This window comes from Bubalus bubalis, chromosome 22, assembly GCF_019923935.1.
Source record: "Bubalus bubalis isolate 160015118507 breed Murrah chromosome 22, NDDB_SH_1, whole genome shotgun sequence".
NCBI classification, from domain to species: domain Eukaryota; kingdom Metazoa; phylum Chordata; class Mammalia; order Artiodactyla; family Bovidae; genus Bubalus; species Bubalus bubalis.
Window position 1 is genome coordinate 37,647,210 of NC_059178.1, and position 16,965 is coordinate 37,664,174.

At 40.3% G+C, this 16,965-nt stretch overlaps 1 protein-coding gene across 1 annotated transcript in view; it reads right to left on the reverse strand.

The window, feature by feature from the left end:
• KLHL14 (kelch like family member 14) overlaps positions 1–16,965 on the reverse strand; it is a 108,852-nt gene that overhangs the window by 74,068 nt on the left and 17,819 nt on the right. The window contains exon 2 of the mRNA XM_006054835.4: positions 3,688–3,809. Coding sequence (XP_006054897.1) covers positions 3,688–3,809 — 122 coding nt within the window. The remainder of the gene's footprint in view (positions 1–3,687; positions 3,810–16,965) is intronic.

Below are 16,965 nucleotides of genomic sequence, written 5' to 3' on the forward strand. Positions count from 1 at the left end.
AATGAAGGCTGTGTTAGCATGTTACCAAAACAATTTTTTTTTAGAAAGATAAAAATGAAGGCTGTGTTAGCATGTTACCAAAACAATCTTTTCAGAGAGAGTAAGTGTTCCCTTTGCTGTTTGGGTAGACCAAGCCACTGGTTAGCTAGACTGTTGAATTTTGTTTTCTTTATGTTAGGTAGAACCACCTTTTCACTTCTACTGACCTCCACCATATACAATTTATTGTTATTTGTGGACCCCTTCAGATAGTGTTTCTAAAACATAAATAACACAACAGAATAAGAGGTAAAGAAAGTTGTGACTGACTTTCCTCTTAATTCTTCTTTTTCTTCTTATTATACATGTGTAAGGGGTATGATTCCCATAAGTAGGCATCTGTGCACCCACCTGGGGATGACATCCTTCTAAAAGAAAGCATGCTTGTGAGACAGGCTAAAAATGCTCAAGTCAAGTGGGCAAAGGATTCTACGATTCACAGGCTCTAGGTAATCTCAGATTTTAGGTTTCCGCTGGTTAATTTGTTAGTTCTTATGAAGAGAGTCATTCAATACATAAGCAGACTCCACACCAGGAACTGTCTGCAAGCATCAATTGGCATCTTCAACTCCCTGTCAACTGTCTTAGCAGTTCTTTGGGGTCAAAATAAATGACCATGAGCAGTTCTGCAATCCCTAATATTTCATTAGATTTGGATACCTTCTTATCCACTAAGAAACACTTTTTCACTTATTATTGGGGACTTCCCTGGTGGCTCAGCAGTAAAGAATCTGCCTGCAATGCAGGAAATGCAGGTTCAATCCCTGGATCAGGAAGATCCCGTGGAGGAGGAAATGGCAACCCACTCCAGTATTTTTACCTGGAGAAGTCCATGAAATGAGAGCCTGGAGGGCTACAGTCCCATGGGGTTAGATGGCCCAACAGTGTGGAAATTGATCAGTTAACTGACGTATTTATTCAATTTAGCCAAATAAGATGCCTTAATTAAAAAATACAAACCAGCAGCAGAAATTATCCAAATAGACTGTCTATATTTCTCCCATAAACCTGAAAAATATGCTTTCACATGGGACCATGTAGTCACAGCCCAGAAGGTAATAAACTTGATTTCTTAAAGTGCAAGCCCAGTGAAATGGAGAGTATCAGTAGAGTAGACATTTATTTTAGAGTTATGAGCCTTCCTAAGTATAGGAAAAAAGATCCAAGAGTTTTGAACATGTTTCTATCAGAGCTTTTCTATACATTAATGTCTTTATTTCCTTCCAATTTCAAATCTGATGAAGTCAACAGAACCCATTTGTCTTTACTTCTTAGTCTGAAGACATCTACATTCAATGCATGAAAACTGGAGAAAATGGTCTCCCTACTCCAGAATGGTGGATTTAGTACTGGATCTGTTACGGTGTAATTTGTCTCCCCTCTGCTTGGAGAGCTTGAGTTGACTGATACCTCGAAAATACAAAGGTACATACAGTCCTTGTGCCAATATTGGTGGTACTGTTATAACAATAGCAATAACATTTGCAATTTTTTGAGTTCCTGCTGTGTGCTTGATGGTTTATCAACACAATTTTATTTTAAAAATACTGAAAGGATGTTGACAGAATGAATAAGCCATGATTCAAGACATTTACATGACTTGCTCAAGGTCACAGACATGGGTTCAAACCTAGGTCTGACCAACTCAAGTTCATGCTATCTTACTGCACTTCACTAAGTAAAGAGTTAATCAGGCAATAAGAGGAACTGAAGTAGGGTGACCCTATGTTCTGGTCCTACCTGTTGTCCCAGAAGAATTAACAGATCCCCATTTCAGACTCTAAGCTTCTTAGGTTGAACAATAAATTGGATGAGCACTCTCTTTCTGAACAAGGCTTGAAAGGAACATAAGACTTTTCATGAGTTGTTCATAATGTTTTAATTAATCTTTTTGCCTTTAATGAGGCCTTCAAACCACTAGATAATTGGACCCTGCCTGATGTACCTGGGAAAAGAGATGTATTTGTGAGTGAATATCATTTATTGTTTGGGTCTAATATCTCTCTGTCCCCTGGCCTCTGTTTCTGTCCTCTTTCATCAAGAATCTCTTGTCCTTCCTCTTCCCTCTCACCTCCTCTGGGTATCCACATCCTCCTCTATTGATCAAGTATCAGAAAATTGATCCTTTGGTTTTACTTTAGCTTGAGTTTCTGATGCATCTTGAAAAACACAGCTTGGGCACTCATTGTGGTTGTTCAAGTCATGTCCAATTCTTTGCGACCCCATGAACTGCAGCATGCCAGGCTTCCCTGTCCTTCACTATCTCCCAAGTCTGCTCAAACTCATGTCCATTGAGTTGATAATGCCATTCAACCATCCCCGGTCACCCCCTTCTCCTGCCCTCAATCTTTCCCAGCATCAGGGTCACTCATTCAGATGTTTCAACTACTATGAACAGTATTTTGTCAAAAAGAGAATGAATATCATTTGAGGGTATCTCTAACTTACTTTTGTTTTTTCCTTCCTAATCTGGCAGCTACCCTCCACTACTTCGTTACTACAGCCAGAGTGTGTAGGTGTCCAGGGAGCCTTCCCACTGCAGTTTCTGGACAATGCTACTACAGGTCTGCAGGTTTGCTGGAGTAAGCCAGCTGCGAAATGTAATATTCCAAGCACCACCTCATATGCCTCTACTCATCTCTTGCATTTGTGAGCAAACTGTTGTCCTCTTTCTATTATTTTAAAGGGCTTTCCGTAAGAGAAGGGGAAATGACTTTTTAAAAAATCTGCTAAAACATATAACTGCTTCAAAAGACACATGCAACAAGGAAATCTAACTTTCACTTTGGCGGGTTTTAAATGTATGGCTTTGATTTATGGATCAAAATTGCTCATTTATTATTTTATCTATACAGCTCTGGGCAATTTTGACAGTTAAAATTTAGTTTTATTGACCAGTGCAGCCACTGTGCCCACGAGGGGACTGGTGCACACAGCCTGCTGCACTCAAGAAACGATGATTTTTGATTCCATGACCGAGTCAGATTGGGAATCATAACCGATGTAACAATAAGTTCCAAATCTCAGTGCCCAAGGCAAGAGGTTTGCTGTAAAACACAATCACCCTTTAAGGAAGGGAGGAGAAAAATCTTGGGTGGAAGTCTGCAAGCACAATTTAATGCAGTCGGGCTAGGACTGGGGTATCTCTGTCCATTTGAACAGTGGACATGGGAGCAGTGGAGCATGGGAAGGGGGTGGTTTTCTAAAGACTGGAGACCACAGCCTAAAGGTTAACGAGCAAAGACACCTCTAAAGCAAACCGAATGTTAATTACAGAGACAATGAACTCAGTAACCATTTGGACCTGAGGAAATTTACTAGCTGACTGCTGTTCAGCAAGCTTTCCCTTTTCAAAGAGCAAAAACATAACTGAAGAATTTCTCTTGAAAGAAACACAAGCAGACACACCAACTTGGTGCAGTGATTTTAGGCCAGTTTTTCGTTTAAGCGTCTTCCCACTACCCAAGTGGCCACCTCTGCAATGTCAATTTAATCTTTCACTCTAGACCTCTCGTGATACATTCACAGACTTCCAAAGGGTAACAAATCAATAAAATGTCTAATTTGATTAACCATGTTTTCGAATTCATGGAGATAGCTCTATGTTGAAATAAATAGGTGGGTAAATAAAGAAAGAAAGGCACTCACTTGTGAGGATTTTCCAGGTCTTCTTTTCATCATCGTAGTACTGAACCAGATTGCTGGGGAGCCGGTCCGGCCCAGGAGGCAATCCACCAACCAATAACAGCATTTTCTTGTTAGAGCGAATTCTTCACCCAAAACAAAAGAGGAGATGAATAACCACATTATTGTAGAGCCTTTTTAGTGGCAACAAAATCATAACCATCAAAAGAATGTTCCCTGCTTGCAGATTTCCATTTCATTTTTTTCCTGTTTCTTTTCCCATTCATTCTCAACAAAAAAATTTTTTTTTGAACCAAGCAAAGAAATGATCAGAAGCACGGCATATCCCCATACTCAAGGAATAATAAGCTCCTTTTATGCAATTTGTTAGAGGTTCATTCTAGAACGACCTTTTTCTTATATTATCCCTTTAAATCATCACTCTTTACAGCTGAGTACACATGAAATGCTCTGGAGTTGTACTAAGGTTAAGCATTAAAGTTGCATGTCAAAAATCGTATTAGTCAAAATCATTATTATAAACCATTCTCCACTCAAAGAACCTTGAAAAAATTAAGGTTATGCAGAGAGTTTGTGAGCCAACTCTTTAATCACCCGGAGAACTTCAAATACCAGTTTGGTACAATTAATAGCACAGGGGCTAACTGGGGTGGGTTCACCAGCGCCAACAGGACTTTTTGTTTAATTTAGCTGAGACTTCTGCCTTCATGCTCTTCCCAGCTCCTCCTCCCCCTTCCCCCATCCCTGGGCACCACTGGCAACACAGCAGCACCAATTGGTAAAAATGAGACTGTGAGGTTGTTCTGAGCCTCCCCAGAGCGGAGCCCTGCCAATGCTTGCCACTGATCCAGCGGCATGAACTTGCTCAACTGTGCAAAGTCACTCTAATTCCCTCCCTCTGTTTTTCTACCTTCTCCCCCCAGGGGGCAACCACTGAAAGGAGTGACTACCCACCCATCAAGAGCTGGCAATTCGCTGCTATTAACCGTGACTGTGATTCCCAGGCTGCCTGGCAGTTCCTGAGAACAGGCCTGCAACATCTCATATGCAGTAAAAGCTATAAGATGCACCCTGCCCTGCACACTTGACCTGATGGATGTACGATCCTGGGAACAGTAATGGATTGAGCTCACTTGCGATTGGAGGGAGAAGGGGAGGCCCAGACCCCCACAAGGGCCCTGCTGATTTAACGGTCGCTTTACATATAATTGAACTTCTCATTTACCTGAAAGGCTGAAGGTGGTGGTGGAAGAAATGCAACAACCATGATGGAGGGAGTAAGTCAATAAATGTAAACGGGTTCCTCTTAAATATGATCACCACCCACTGTGTGGCTCCGAATCTATGCGTACATGTTCATCACGGTTGTTCTGATTCAAGGATGCTTGGCGAAGTATGCCCTTGTGGAGAAGTGCTGTTTGTTGGTTAAGAACCTAACATTCAGAGAGTTAACTTAATACAGTTAATGACATTTCCATGGGAAGGAAGGGAACAAGAGAATTCCTTTAATGAAACTCTGGTGCCATTGAATGCTTCATGTATGGCTCATCAGAAAAAAACTCTTTCTGGAGAAACTCGTATCAGGGACTCATGCCTGGGGGCAGCTGTATTTGTAGAATATTTAATGTGACATCAGCTTATGATATTAATTTTGTCACAAACAAAAATAAACTCAACTATTTTGAAGTTGAAGTACTTTGGAACTATACTCATATATCTTATAGATCAGTAGTGAAAGTGAAAGTTGTGTCTGACTCTTTGCAACCGCATGTACTATGCAGTCCATGGAATTCTTCAGGCCAGAACACTGGAGTGGGTAGCCGTTCCCTTCCCCAGGGGATCTTTCCAACCCAGGGATTGAACCCAGGGCTCCCACAGGGCAGGCAGATTCTTTACCAGCTGAGCCACAAGGGAAGCCCATCATACAGGCTATACGTATATGAAGGTGATCATATAGATCAGTAGTTGGAAAACAGAAACAATATAATAGTAAAAAGCTCCATATTTTGAGGATTTCAGTCATTAGGGAAGTTTGTTGAGAAGGGTTAAGGAAACTCAGTGCAGTACATATCTCTCTTTTACTTGCAAATAATACATAACTCAAGTGCCATATCATCTCCAAAATATCTGGTTGCAGAACTAATATAAGACTATTTTTTGTTGTTGTTCTGTAGTTTTAGGCGAAATAATCAACCACTCTGTGAGTACAAGATGACAGCAGCTGTATTTTTAGACTGCTGTCAGCTTCCTTGTGTAGACACACCTGTTCAAGCAGAAGCCGCGATTCTGTGGCTGTCGTGATCTGACGCATGGACATGCTCTAGACTGAACGTAGGGGTGGCTGTGCTTTGCTGCTCAGTCGTGGCCGACTCTTTGAGACCCCATGGACTGTAGACCGTCAGGCTCCGCTGTCCAGGAGGATTCTCCAGGCAAGAATACTGGAGTGGGTTGCCGTGCCCTCCTCCAGGGGATCTTCCCAACCCAGGGATCAAACCTAGGTCTCCCGCATTGCAGGCAGATTCTTCACCGTCTAAGTCTGCAGGGAAGCCCAAACATGGGGGTAGATGGACCAATGTCTACCCATTAGACATAGAGGCAAGGACTCATTGGAATGGTATGACCAAAGTCAATTACCAAACGGTAATTGGGTCTCTGTTTTAATATTTAAATAAATGTACAGCTTTAAAAAATGTGTTTCAGGAGCAACAAAGGGAGATAAATGCATGGCTCAAATGATGCTCAAGTAAGGGTGTTTCATTCACTGATAAGGCCAGTTTCCCTGGACCAGTCCCACTGGTGATTTTCAATATCTCCAGAGATGGACCATCTCTCCAGATGAGGAGAGGATCAAGGGTCTTTGTCATTTCTGCCCAAAGAGCCAAAGAAGATGCCCAAAGAAGATGCCCAAAGAAGATGGAGAGTCTTTGTCCTTTCTGTCCCCTACAAACTGGACTGGGATTATCAATATATAAGCCACTGATCAGCTGGCAAACGGTAACAACTGCCATCCTGGCAGCAAAGACACGACTCAAAGGGTTAGCTGGCAAAGCAGCTAGGAGAGACTCTGCATCAACTAGGACATGTCTCTGAACCAGCCAGGCCTCCTGAAGAATTACATGGAAGGAAAGGAAATCCCCCATTGGCTGCGTATTTTCTGTAAGAGAACAGTGCTCTGAGGTCATTACGATGACTTCCCTGGTGAGTGAAGACACATTCTAAAGCTTTTGCATTGTTACATTTATATCATCATCCATTCAACTTATGGCATTCTTACTTAGAGTATTTTGTTCCTAAAGCTTATGTTACTCCATGTTCCAACCTGATATTAATGCTATTCAATTCTAAATAAAGTTTAATACTCTACCTTGTGAAGGTGAATCATACAGAAAGCAAAAATGGGATAAAACATGTGAGAAGTAGCACAGCACAGAATAAAGAACACATAAAACAACAAAATGCATTTGAGTGGTTTTCTTGCAATTTCTCCATCGATTCTCAAAACGACACTGTCATAGGTAAAGTTCACTCAACAGGGGAGTAAGAAAGTTTTTAGAGTCAAATAAAGTGGCAGAAACAGTGTTCAGACCTAGGTCTTCTAAATACCAAGTCACTGATCTTTTTAAAATTCAAATCACTTAAAAATTTTTTATTTTAACATAAATTCTGGTTAAGACCCAGGTGACCCGGATTCTAGGACTAATTTTGTGATTTAGCAGAGTGACTTTGTATAAATTACTTGGCTTCTTAGAGACTATGTTTTCTTATCTTTAAATAGAGGAGTAATATCTGATCTGCATGAGGATTATATGAAACAATGAAGTGAAATGTTCTATGTAAACTCTAAGGTAAATGATTTTTAAATCAATCTTTAGTATTCACAGTACAATGTGGGCTTTATTTCATTATGCCAAACCTGATTAGTTAAAATAGAAAAGTGGTATTTTTCACTGAGATTCTTGTTGAGTTCATATATATAAATACAAGCTAATTAAGAGGATTTCACTACCTAGCTGTTATCTTATAATTGTATGTCCTTAGAAAATTATCAATTAGATTATAATGGGTGTCTTTGAGCCTTGTTATAAGAAAATATACTTTGGACATGACATAAAACTGTGAACCTTTAAATAAAGAGCCAAATAAAGAGACCTAATAGAGATTACTCTACATTTCTTATTTCTTAAGAATAAAACAAATGAGAAAAACCAACACATATTTTACTTTGATATAAATGCAATGTCAACTATTCAATTACTCCTAGAAACTAATACACGTGAATAATTCCTGTGGAAAAGCTCCCATTCTTTTTACATGTGCAATTATAATAGTGACAATCACAGTAATGACAGATAATAATGAATGCAGATCAGATATTGAAACCTCTGATTATCATGCCATTTATTTGATGTGTGTGAACTTCAATTTGAAAACACCATGAAAAAAGATACCTTGTGAACTAGAAAAGTAAAATTAGAAGGATCTGAATTAACTTGCTGAGGGGGCTTTCCATTATTCTCCTCTAAACAATTCCAGTAGAGCTTTACAGGTTTAATTTTAGATTAGACAAAATCTACAATATTGCAATAGAGTTCCTTTATTTGGTAACATAGTATACTTTTTAGAAGCTCTTACATAGGAAAGTAATTTAGCCAAACTTAATCTATTCTCTTTAAGTCCGTTAATATTTTAAAAATATTTATTTTCACTCCTCATCTTTGCACTTCCTAGACCAAAGTAATACATTTAAAAGGTAAGTAATTAGAGAAACTTAAAGAGCTGAGAATGTCATGATTAATAATACAATTTGCATGCCTTTGGGCTCTTAGATTCCTGCTTAGAAAAATATAAGGTTAAAAAGGCAACGGAATTTGAAGGTCTCCTTTGTTCCAGCTCAGTAATCACCCAACATTTACCATGTGTCACATTTGTGCGTGTGTGTGCGTATGTATGCGTGTGTGCTCGTGCGCATGGGTACTTTGGTTCCGGGGATGAATGATTGAAGAATAACCTAAAATCTCCTGGTATAAACAAATTTTTCATCATACTGGTGTTCTAAGTATGGTAAAGTCTCATTTATTTATATTTCAGTGATTTGGAACTTTAATAATTGGGAAACAGGCCAGGTAAAGTTTTCCTTCGCAGGATACATATAAAAAGTTTTTATTAACTAGGTTGCAAGAAGAGTTTTAACCAATTTAAGAAGTCAGTTGGTCTGCTGGCACTTTAGAGCCACCCACCTACATTTAGGCTAAGTTTTTTTACAGATAACAAATTATTCTCAACTATTTATTAAAGAAAATGTTCTGCAGTATTCTGAAAAATCATTAAGTCAGAGAATTAAAAGAGAAGTTTAAATTTGTCTTCTTCAGCAATTCCCAAGCCTGGAAAATCATCAGAATCACCTGAGGGGATTAAAAAACTCAGATTTTTGAGATTAAATTCTTAGGTCTCAATTTCCAGAGGTTATGTTTCAGTGGGATGAGGTCTTAAAAATCAATAATGTTACAGTTTTCTGGTTGATTCTGACACACAGGCAGACTTCAGGCCACTCATTTGGTTCAGTTCTCCATATAATATAGAAATCCTTTCAATAGTTTTTTTTTTTTTAAATAAGTAAACATTATTATTAACTTGGAAATTTATAAGGAAATGGATCTTGGTTTTTCAAATGCACTCTACTGAGGAAAGCTATTGGACACTTGTGTTAAATCTATTTTTTCTTCTCCTGATGCTGAGCTGAAAAGTCTTTCAGAGAAAAAGAACAAGTGCCCGGCTCTTTGTCATGGCACTTCTCCAATACTGGAAGATAGCTGCTATGTGTCTTCTCTTTTCCATGTTAAAAATTTCCCTTTCTTTTGGAAAAAGTTTTAATTTTCTTTACTATGCTGTTCACCTTCTTGAGTGTATTCTAGACAATCACTGTCCCTTTCAAAAATGTGAAGGTCAGAACTGTACACATATAACAAAGACAATATGTGATGGACATACTTTTTTTTAAGGTTTTCCAAAATGACAATGGTCTTTCAGCTGGCATGGCACAGTGTTGGTTCCTGTACAGCTTCCAGCTGACTACAAATACAGATTTTTTTTTAAAGCAAGACAAGCCAGCTATTCAAGTCAGTTTTTCCCCTATCCTGTATTTCTTTTAGTTAAGTATTTTAAACATCAATGCATGACTCTTTTTAAATGCTTGTATGTCCTCTACTGATTGAGACTTTGTTTCATCTGTCATTTAACAATTACTGAGTTTCTACTATGTTCCAGTTTCTACTGTGTTTTAAACACTAAAAATCATAGTATGAACAAGAAGAAAAAATTCCCTATTCCTCATGGTAGTTACTTCCATCCTAGTGGGGACATCTATCGGAAACATCACGATTCTCCAAGCAGGACAGCCTGGTTGTTAAGGGTGTAGGTCTCACGATTAGTGAGATGTTTGGCTTCCACTATTCTGAGATGGGGCTTCCCAGGTGGTGCTAGTGGTAAAGAGCCCAGCTGCCAATGCAGGAGACTTAAGAGAAGCCAGTTGGACCTCTGGGTTGGGAAGATTCCCTGGAGGAGGGCATGGCAACCCACTCCGGTATTCTTGCCTGGAGAATCTCATGGACAGACAAGCCTGGCGGGCTACAGTTCATAGGGTTGCAAAGAATTGAACACGACTGAAGCAACTTAGCATACACACATTCTGAAATGAGTGACCTTGGGCTAGCCTCTTTGCCCTCTTGAATCTCGTTTGTAAAATTGGATAAGAAGAGATCTAAAGCATAGGTTTGTTTAATGCTCCGGGCTAAACACACACACACACACACACACACACATACACACACACACATACATGTAAACCATTTATAACAGTGCTAATCAAATGCTATCTATCACCATCACTTTTCTCTTTGTCCTCCTCCTTCCCATCATTGCCGTATCATCGATGTAGCTATTCTTTTGTGTAATTTGCAGGTAGATAAGTGAGTATCCCATATCCCCATCAAAATTTTATTACTTAAAAATAATAGCATCACATTTCCATTGTTTACATATTTTAATTATCCCAACTCATTCTCTCTGAAATGATACATAAATATTTGGATTTTTACTCTGTAATTCCCCATATACGGTCTTTAGAAGTGTGTGTGTGTGTGTTTAAACAAATGTATAATGGAAAAACTAAGCAGTTTTGAAGTGGCAGTGTAAATGGGGGTAAGTATGTGCATGCTCCGTCATGTCTGACTCTTTGCAACCCCATGGACTGCAGCCTGCCAGGCTCCTCTGTCCATGGGATTCTCCAGGCAAGAATACTGGAGTGGGTTGCCATTTCCTTTTCCGGGGGGTCTTCCCGACCCAGGGATGGAACCTGTGTCTCCTGCGTCTCTGGCTTTGGCAAGCAGATTCTTTACCTGTAGATAAATATTACCTGAGCCACCTGTAGATAATAATTATTCCATCCTTCAAAAGCCAATTTTAATATTTTTAAGATTTGTTTATTTTTGGCTGCATTGAGTCTTCGTTGCTGCATGCAGGCTACTCTCTAGTTGCAATAAGCGGGCTTCTCAATGTGGTGGCTTCTCTTGTTGCGGAGCATGGGCTCCATGTGGGCAGGCTCAATAGCTGTGGCTTGAGGGTTTAGTTGCCCCGAGGCTTGTGGGAGCCTCCCAAATATCGTACATGTGTCCCCTGCTTTAGCAGGCAGATTCCCAACCACTAGACCACCAAGGAAGCTCCAGGCTAAGTTAATTTTAAGAGTCAGTCAGATCTGGATTTAAGTTCTCTTTTTTACCACTTCATATATTTTCTATCCTTAGGCTGGTATTCAACACCTTGAAGCCTCAGTTGCCTCATCTGTAAAGTGGGAATGTTTTGAGTGTTAAAGTCATCTAAGTGTAATGTTTGAAAAGAAATGGCTGCAACTCATAAATAGAGTCACCTTCTACAGCCAGTCTCTTAAGCAAAGGAAAGGCATTTTGTGCTGCTCTTGCCTTTAAAGACGATGCCTCTGCACAGTGAGGGGAGACAAAATTGATGCCCCCAACATAATCCAGTAGAGAGAGGCTGGAGAAGACAGGAAGAAGTTTTAACTGTTCCCATGACTTTCCAACTTCAGTGAACTTTGCTAACCCTAGTATTAGGCTTAGTATTTTATACAAGCATTGAGTCAAGGAGGCATTTCGTATCTAGTGATACAGTAGTGATGTATGGTAGTGACCTGAGAGGCAGGGAAAACTGGGAAGATGTAAACACCACCTCTGCGCCCCCAGGATTCACAGAAACAGACAGGTTTTGAATTTCCACAGGCAGTGGGATTGGAGGGGTTTGTAACAAATTTACCAGATCTTTAGCAGATCTGAAAAGCCACCAGATGACATCTGAGTTGCATATGGAAAATATTTATATAGTCCCATAGTAATCAGGGTTTCCCAGGTAGTGCTAGTGGTAAAGAATACTCCTGTCAATGCAGGAGACTCAGGAGACATGGGTTCGATCCCTGGGTCAGGAAGATTCCCTGGAGTAGGAAACAACCCCACTCCAGTACTCTTATCTGGAAAATTCCATAGAGGAGCCTGGCGGGCTACAGTCTATGAGGCTGCAAAGAATAGGACACGAATGAGTGACTGAGCACTGAACACATAGTAATCATTCGATAAATGGCAGCTATTATTATTATGCATCATTTATTAACCTTTGGCATTTTGTTTTATTGCTTAGAAGTCTTTTCAGATACCATAGGTGCATTGTTTATAAGCAGTCAGAATATTTACTAAGCAAGTTTAACAAAAATATAAAAAACCACTGGGCTTCCTGCAATGGTATTGGTCTAGATCTCATTCATAAATTCAACCTACTCACTCACTCCTGGCTGGGAGCTCCTCGTTAAGGAAGTCTCCAAACCTTATGATATCCAAGTCACCACATTTTACAGTAATCCTGACTCTTCTCTCATTTTCCTGTTATAGTCAATGTTCTATCAAGTCCAATGCTCTATGGATTCTGGAGCTGTAACACGTATAGATCACTATATTTAAAATGAATAACCAATAAGGACTACTGTAGAGCACAGGGAACTCTGCTCAGTATTCTGTAGCAACCTAATTAGGAAAAGAATTTGAAAAAGAATAGATACATGTATTATGTATAACTTAATCACTTTGTTGTACACATGAAACTAACATAACATTGTTAATCAACCAATATAAAAATATGTATCTCTTCATTTCAACCAAACTGCCAGTAACCTGATTCAGCTGGGTTGGCTTTCTCTGGAGCTGTTTTAACTGTGATGTCCTTGCTTTGTGAGCTTCTGCTCCCCTCTAATCTAACCTACATGCTTTGTCAAATGAATTTCAGCAAAGCCTGACATTAATGATCAATTACATTAGTCCTCTTTTTTATAAAAAATCAAGGAATTCCCCATCGCTTATCCTCTGTAAAATACACATATCCTCCACGTTATAACCTCCCTTTTTCTATCTTTGTCTCTCTCTTTTTCTCATAGGTAAGTGCCTTGCTTGAGATTCTTTTCAGGAATAAAAGTGTTTCTGAGTTAAGATCTGAAAAAAACATGAAAGACAAATTTAAGGAGGAAACTGCTTAGACTATGGGGAAAAGTAAACAGAAGAAGATCCTGTATCAATGGCCAGAAGGAGACTTTTTTGCAAATCAGCTAGCCTTCCCTAAACTTCCAGCTAGAAGGGTACCCAAAAGTCCCCAAAGGAGAGCTGCTACCTTTTCTTAAATTTTTCCAGAGAAGTAAACTCCCCGGAGAACGTGTTCCAGCTGATTTGATGTTGTATTTAGGTTTCTTTATCATAGCTGTTCTTGGTAATTACACAGCAGCTTTCCTGAGAAGAGCCTTTAAATAGACCTGCTAATGCCTCTCTGAGGCAGGAAAACACAGAGAACCATTATCCCCATTTAACAGATGAAAGAATAGAGGAAAAGGGGCTTGGACCCCTTTTCCAGTGCCTCAGGATGGGCTTTATTTCCTCTGTTTCACAGAGGAAATATCTCCAGGGCTTTCTCACACAACCCTTCTGTGATTTTCAGGTCTGGCTGAAAATGCCTTCACTTCTCAACTTCTGACACCAGGGTCACCCCTTTTCCCCACCAGCTACATGGTGACTGGAGAATGTCAGCCATGTACAGTACTTTCTGTGCTTAGTCGTTCAGTCATGTCCGACTCTTTGATGCCCTGTGTAGGGACTGTAGCCCGCCAGCCTCCTCTGTCCATGGAATCTTTCAGGCAAGAACACTGGAGTGGGTTGCCATTTCCTACTCCAGGAGATCTTCTCGACACAGGGATGGAACCTGTGGTTCTTGTGTCTCTGCATTAGCAGGCAGATTCTTTACCACTAGCTACCTGGGAGGACTATACAGTATTTGTTGTCCTTGTTCAGTTGTTGTGTCCGACTTTTTGCAACCACATGGACGCCAGGCTTCCCTGTCCTTCACTATCTCCCGGAGTTCACTCCAACTCATGTCCAGTGAGTCAGTGATGTTATCTAACCATCTCATCCTCCAACACCCCCTTCTCCTCTTGCCCTCAATCTTTCCCTTGCTGCTGCTACTGCTAAGTCGCTTCAGTCGTGTCCAACTCTGTGCGACCCCAGAGATGGCAGCCTACCAGGCTCCCCCATCCCTGGGATTCTCCAGGCAAGAACACTGGAGTGGGTTGCCATTTCCTTCTCCAATGCATGAAAGTGAAAAGTGAAAATGAAGTCGCTCAGTTGTGTCTGACTCCTAGCGACCCCATGGACTGCAGCCCGCCAGGCTCCTCCATCCCTGGGATTTTCCAGGCAAGAGTACTGGAGTGGGGTGCCATTGCCTTCTCGAATCTTTCCCTTAGTTTTCCTAAAATGGAAGTGACTTTAAAATTTGTTTGATCATAAAGACAACACATGCTTATTGAGAAAAATTCTAAGTTTACTTAAACACACAAAGGACTTAGTAGTATACAGTAGGTACTCAATAAATACTTGTAGGAATGCAAAGATGATGAAGAAAAGAACGAACTGGTGAAAGGAGTCAAAGTCACTTGCAATCCCACTATCTAGTAACATGTCATTGTAGGTTCTTATCATCCTTTTTCCCCTCATCTGTTTTAAGGTCCAATAAGGTGGGTGTGTTGATGGGCGTGCCAAAAGGCAAAAGGGAAAGAAGAAAAGTTAACACTTCTGAACCAAAACATGGAAGAGTCAGAGGGTGACATATTGGAAAACAGACAGTCTTATTGATTAGCCCCCAAATCTAATGTGCTACCTAGGATCAGTGTTGCCTCCCAGAATGAGAGCTACCCATGACAGAGATAAGTTACTGAACTCCAGTTATTAGCACAATATAGTATCTTCATGGTCTCTGCCATATCTGTATATTATTTACTTAATACTTTATTTAAAACTGATCACTTTGAAATGCTTAATTCTAGTCTATTCAAGCCGTTCCCAATGGTGGCTGCTCTTTAAAATCACCTGGGAGAGCTTTCATGAAATATTTAGGGTGGGAGCACCTCTCAGAGATTCCAATTTCATGATCCACTGTGGCACCAGAATTGGTGTTTTTTTTTAAAAATCTTAAGCATTCTGTATGATTCTAATATGCAACCAGTATTGAGAATCATGGTTCTAGCAATTACATTTATGAATCATGGGCTTCATGGGTTGCTTTTCTCTAATACATGTTAAGATATAGTAATACCTAATGATTAAAATAAATTAAAAAATGATTTCTCACATACCCTCTGAAATCCTACCAGGGGCAGGCAAACTGTAGTTGAGAACATACCATAATAAACAGAAGAAATTAGGACTTTAAAATCTGAACTTCTGAAAAACTAGTCACATTCCAACTCAGCTACTTCTTATATGTTTGACCATGAGAAGCTCGATATATTTAATGACTGGAGTTTTGCATGTTATAATTGTAATGAACCATCTTCCCATCCATTTACTTCTTACTCCTGCCCCTGTAGCACACTAGTGAATTCTTCCTCAAATCTTCACTGATACATACTGATCTCAGAATGTCACTGTTATTTTTCCTAACGATTAAAATAAATTAAAAAATGGTTTCTTATGTGCCATTTGAAATGTTTCACATCCTACCAGAGGCAGGTAAACCATAGTTGAGGACACATTGTAATAAACAGAAGAAACCAGAACCGCATCCTCTGACAGGCAGGGTGGGGTAGTTTGCTAATGTTTTTGCCACATTTCTCCGGATACTAAAGCTGTAGACTGGTTCATGGTGGCAGAGGCAGGTATGACAAAAGTGTCTTAAGGTCTTCATCTGAATCCATGAATAGTAAGTCTCCCCAAGGCTTAGTTCATAAGCCAGATGGGTTTATCTTTATACCGTACACAGCATTTCACACTGTACTCCTGGACCTTGGCATCATGAGGGACATCGGCTTTCACCCAACTTCATATTTAACACTCAGCGTTTTCCCCCCTTCTCCCCCACCTCCCACCCCCAGATTAAAGTTTCCTTTAGTAACTAGAAACAGGTGAATATCTTCTTTGCTTGATTACCTATATAATCCCTATCTCTAATACCAAGTACTTAGTGACTTTCTTCTAAAGAGCATGAATTGCAATGGGAATAGCATCTCATTAATCCTCCCCATTCCTGGGTGGAAGTTTCGTGGCAAGTATGACCTCTGAGACTAATCTGTCTGCCTCCAAGTGAGTGGTGGGGATCTCCCTGCTCACTATCACAGATGCAACCAACACGTTGGGAGGGACACCAGTGTTTGTATAACAGGAGAAAATTCTTCTTCTTGCCAAAGAGAGATGTGGTTCTGTGCAACCTGTCACCAAGGAGAGATTCAAGCTCTTAGTGACAAAGGCAGATAAAGCATCCTTCTCATGCCAGGGACAGACACGTAAGTAATGCCTATGTCTAAACCTCTAATGGAGCTTCCCAAGTGGCACTAATGGTAAACAATCCACCTGCCCATGTAGGTTAGACATAAGAGATGAGGGTTCGATCCCTGGGTTGGGAAGATTCCCCGGAGGAGGGCACAACAACCCACTCCAGTATTCTGACCTGGAGAATTCTATGGACAGTGGAGCCTGGTGGGCTATAGTCCATGGGGTAGGACATGACTGAAGGGACTTAGCATGCAAACCCCTGCTGCTGCTGCTGCTGCTGCTAAGTGGCTTCAGTAGTGTCTGACTCTGTACGACCCCATAGACGGCAGCCCACCAGGCTCCCCCGTCCCTGGGATTCTCCAGGCAAGAACACTGGAGTGGGTTGCCATTTCCTTCTCCAATGTATGAAAGTGAAAAGTGA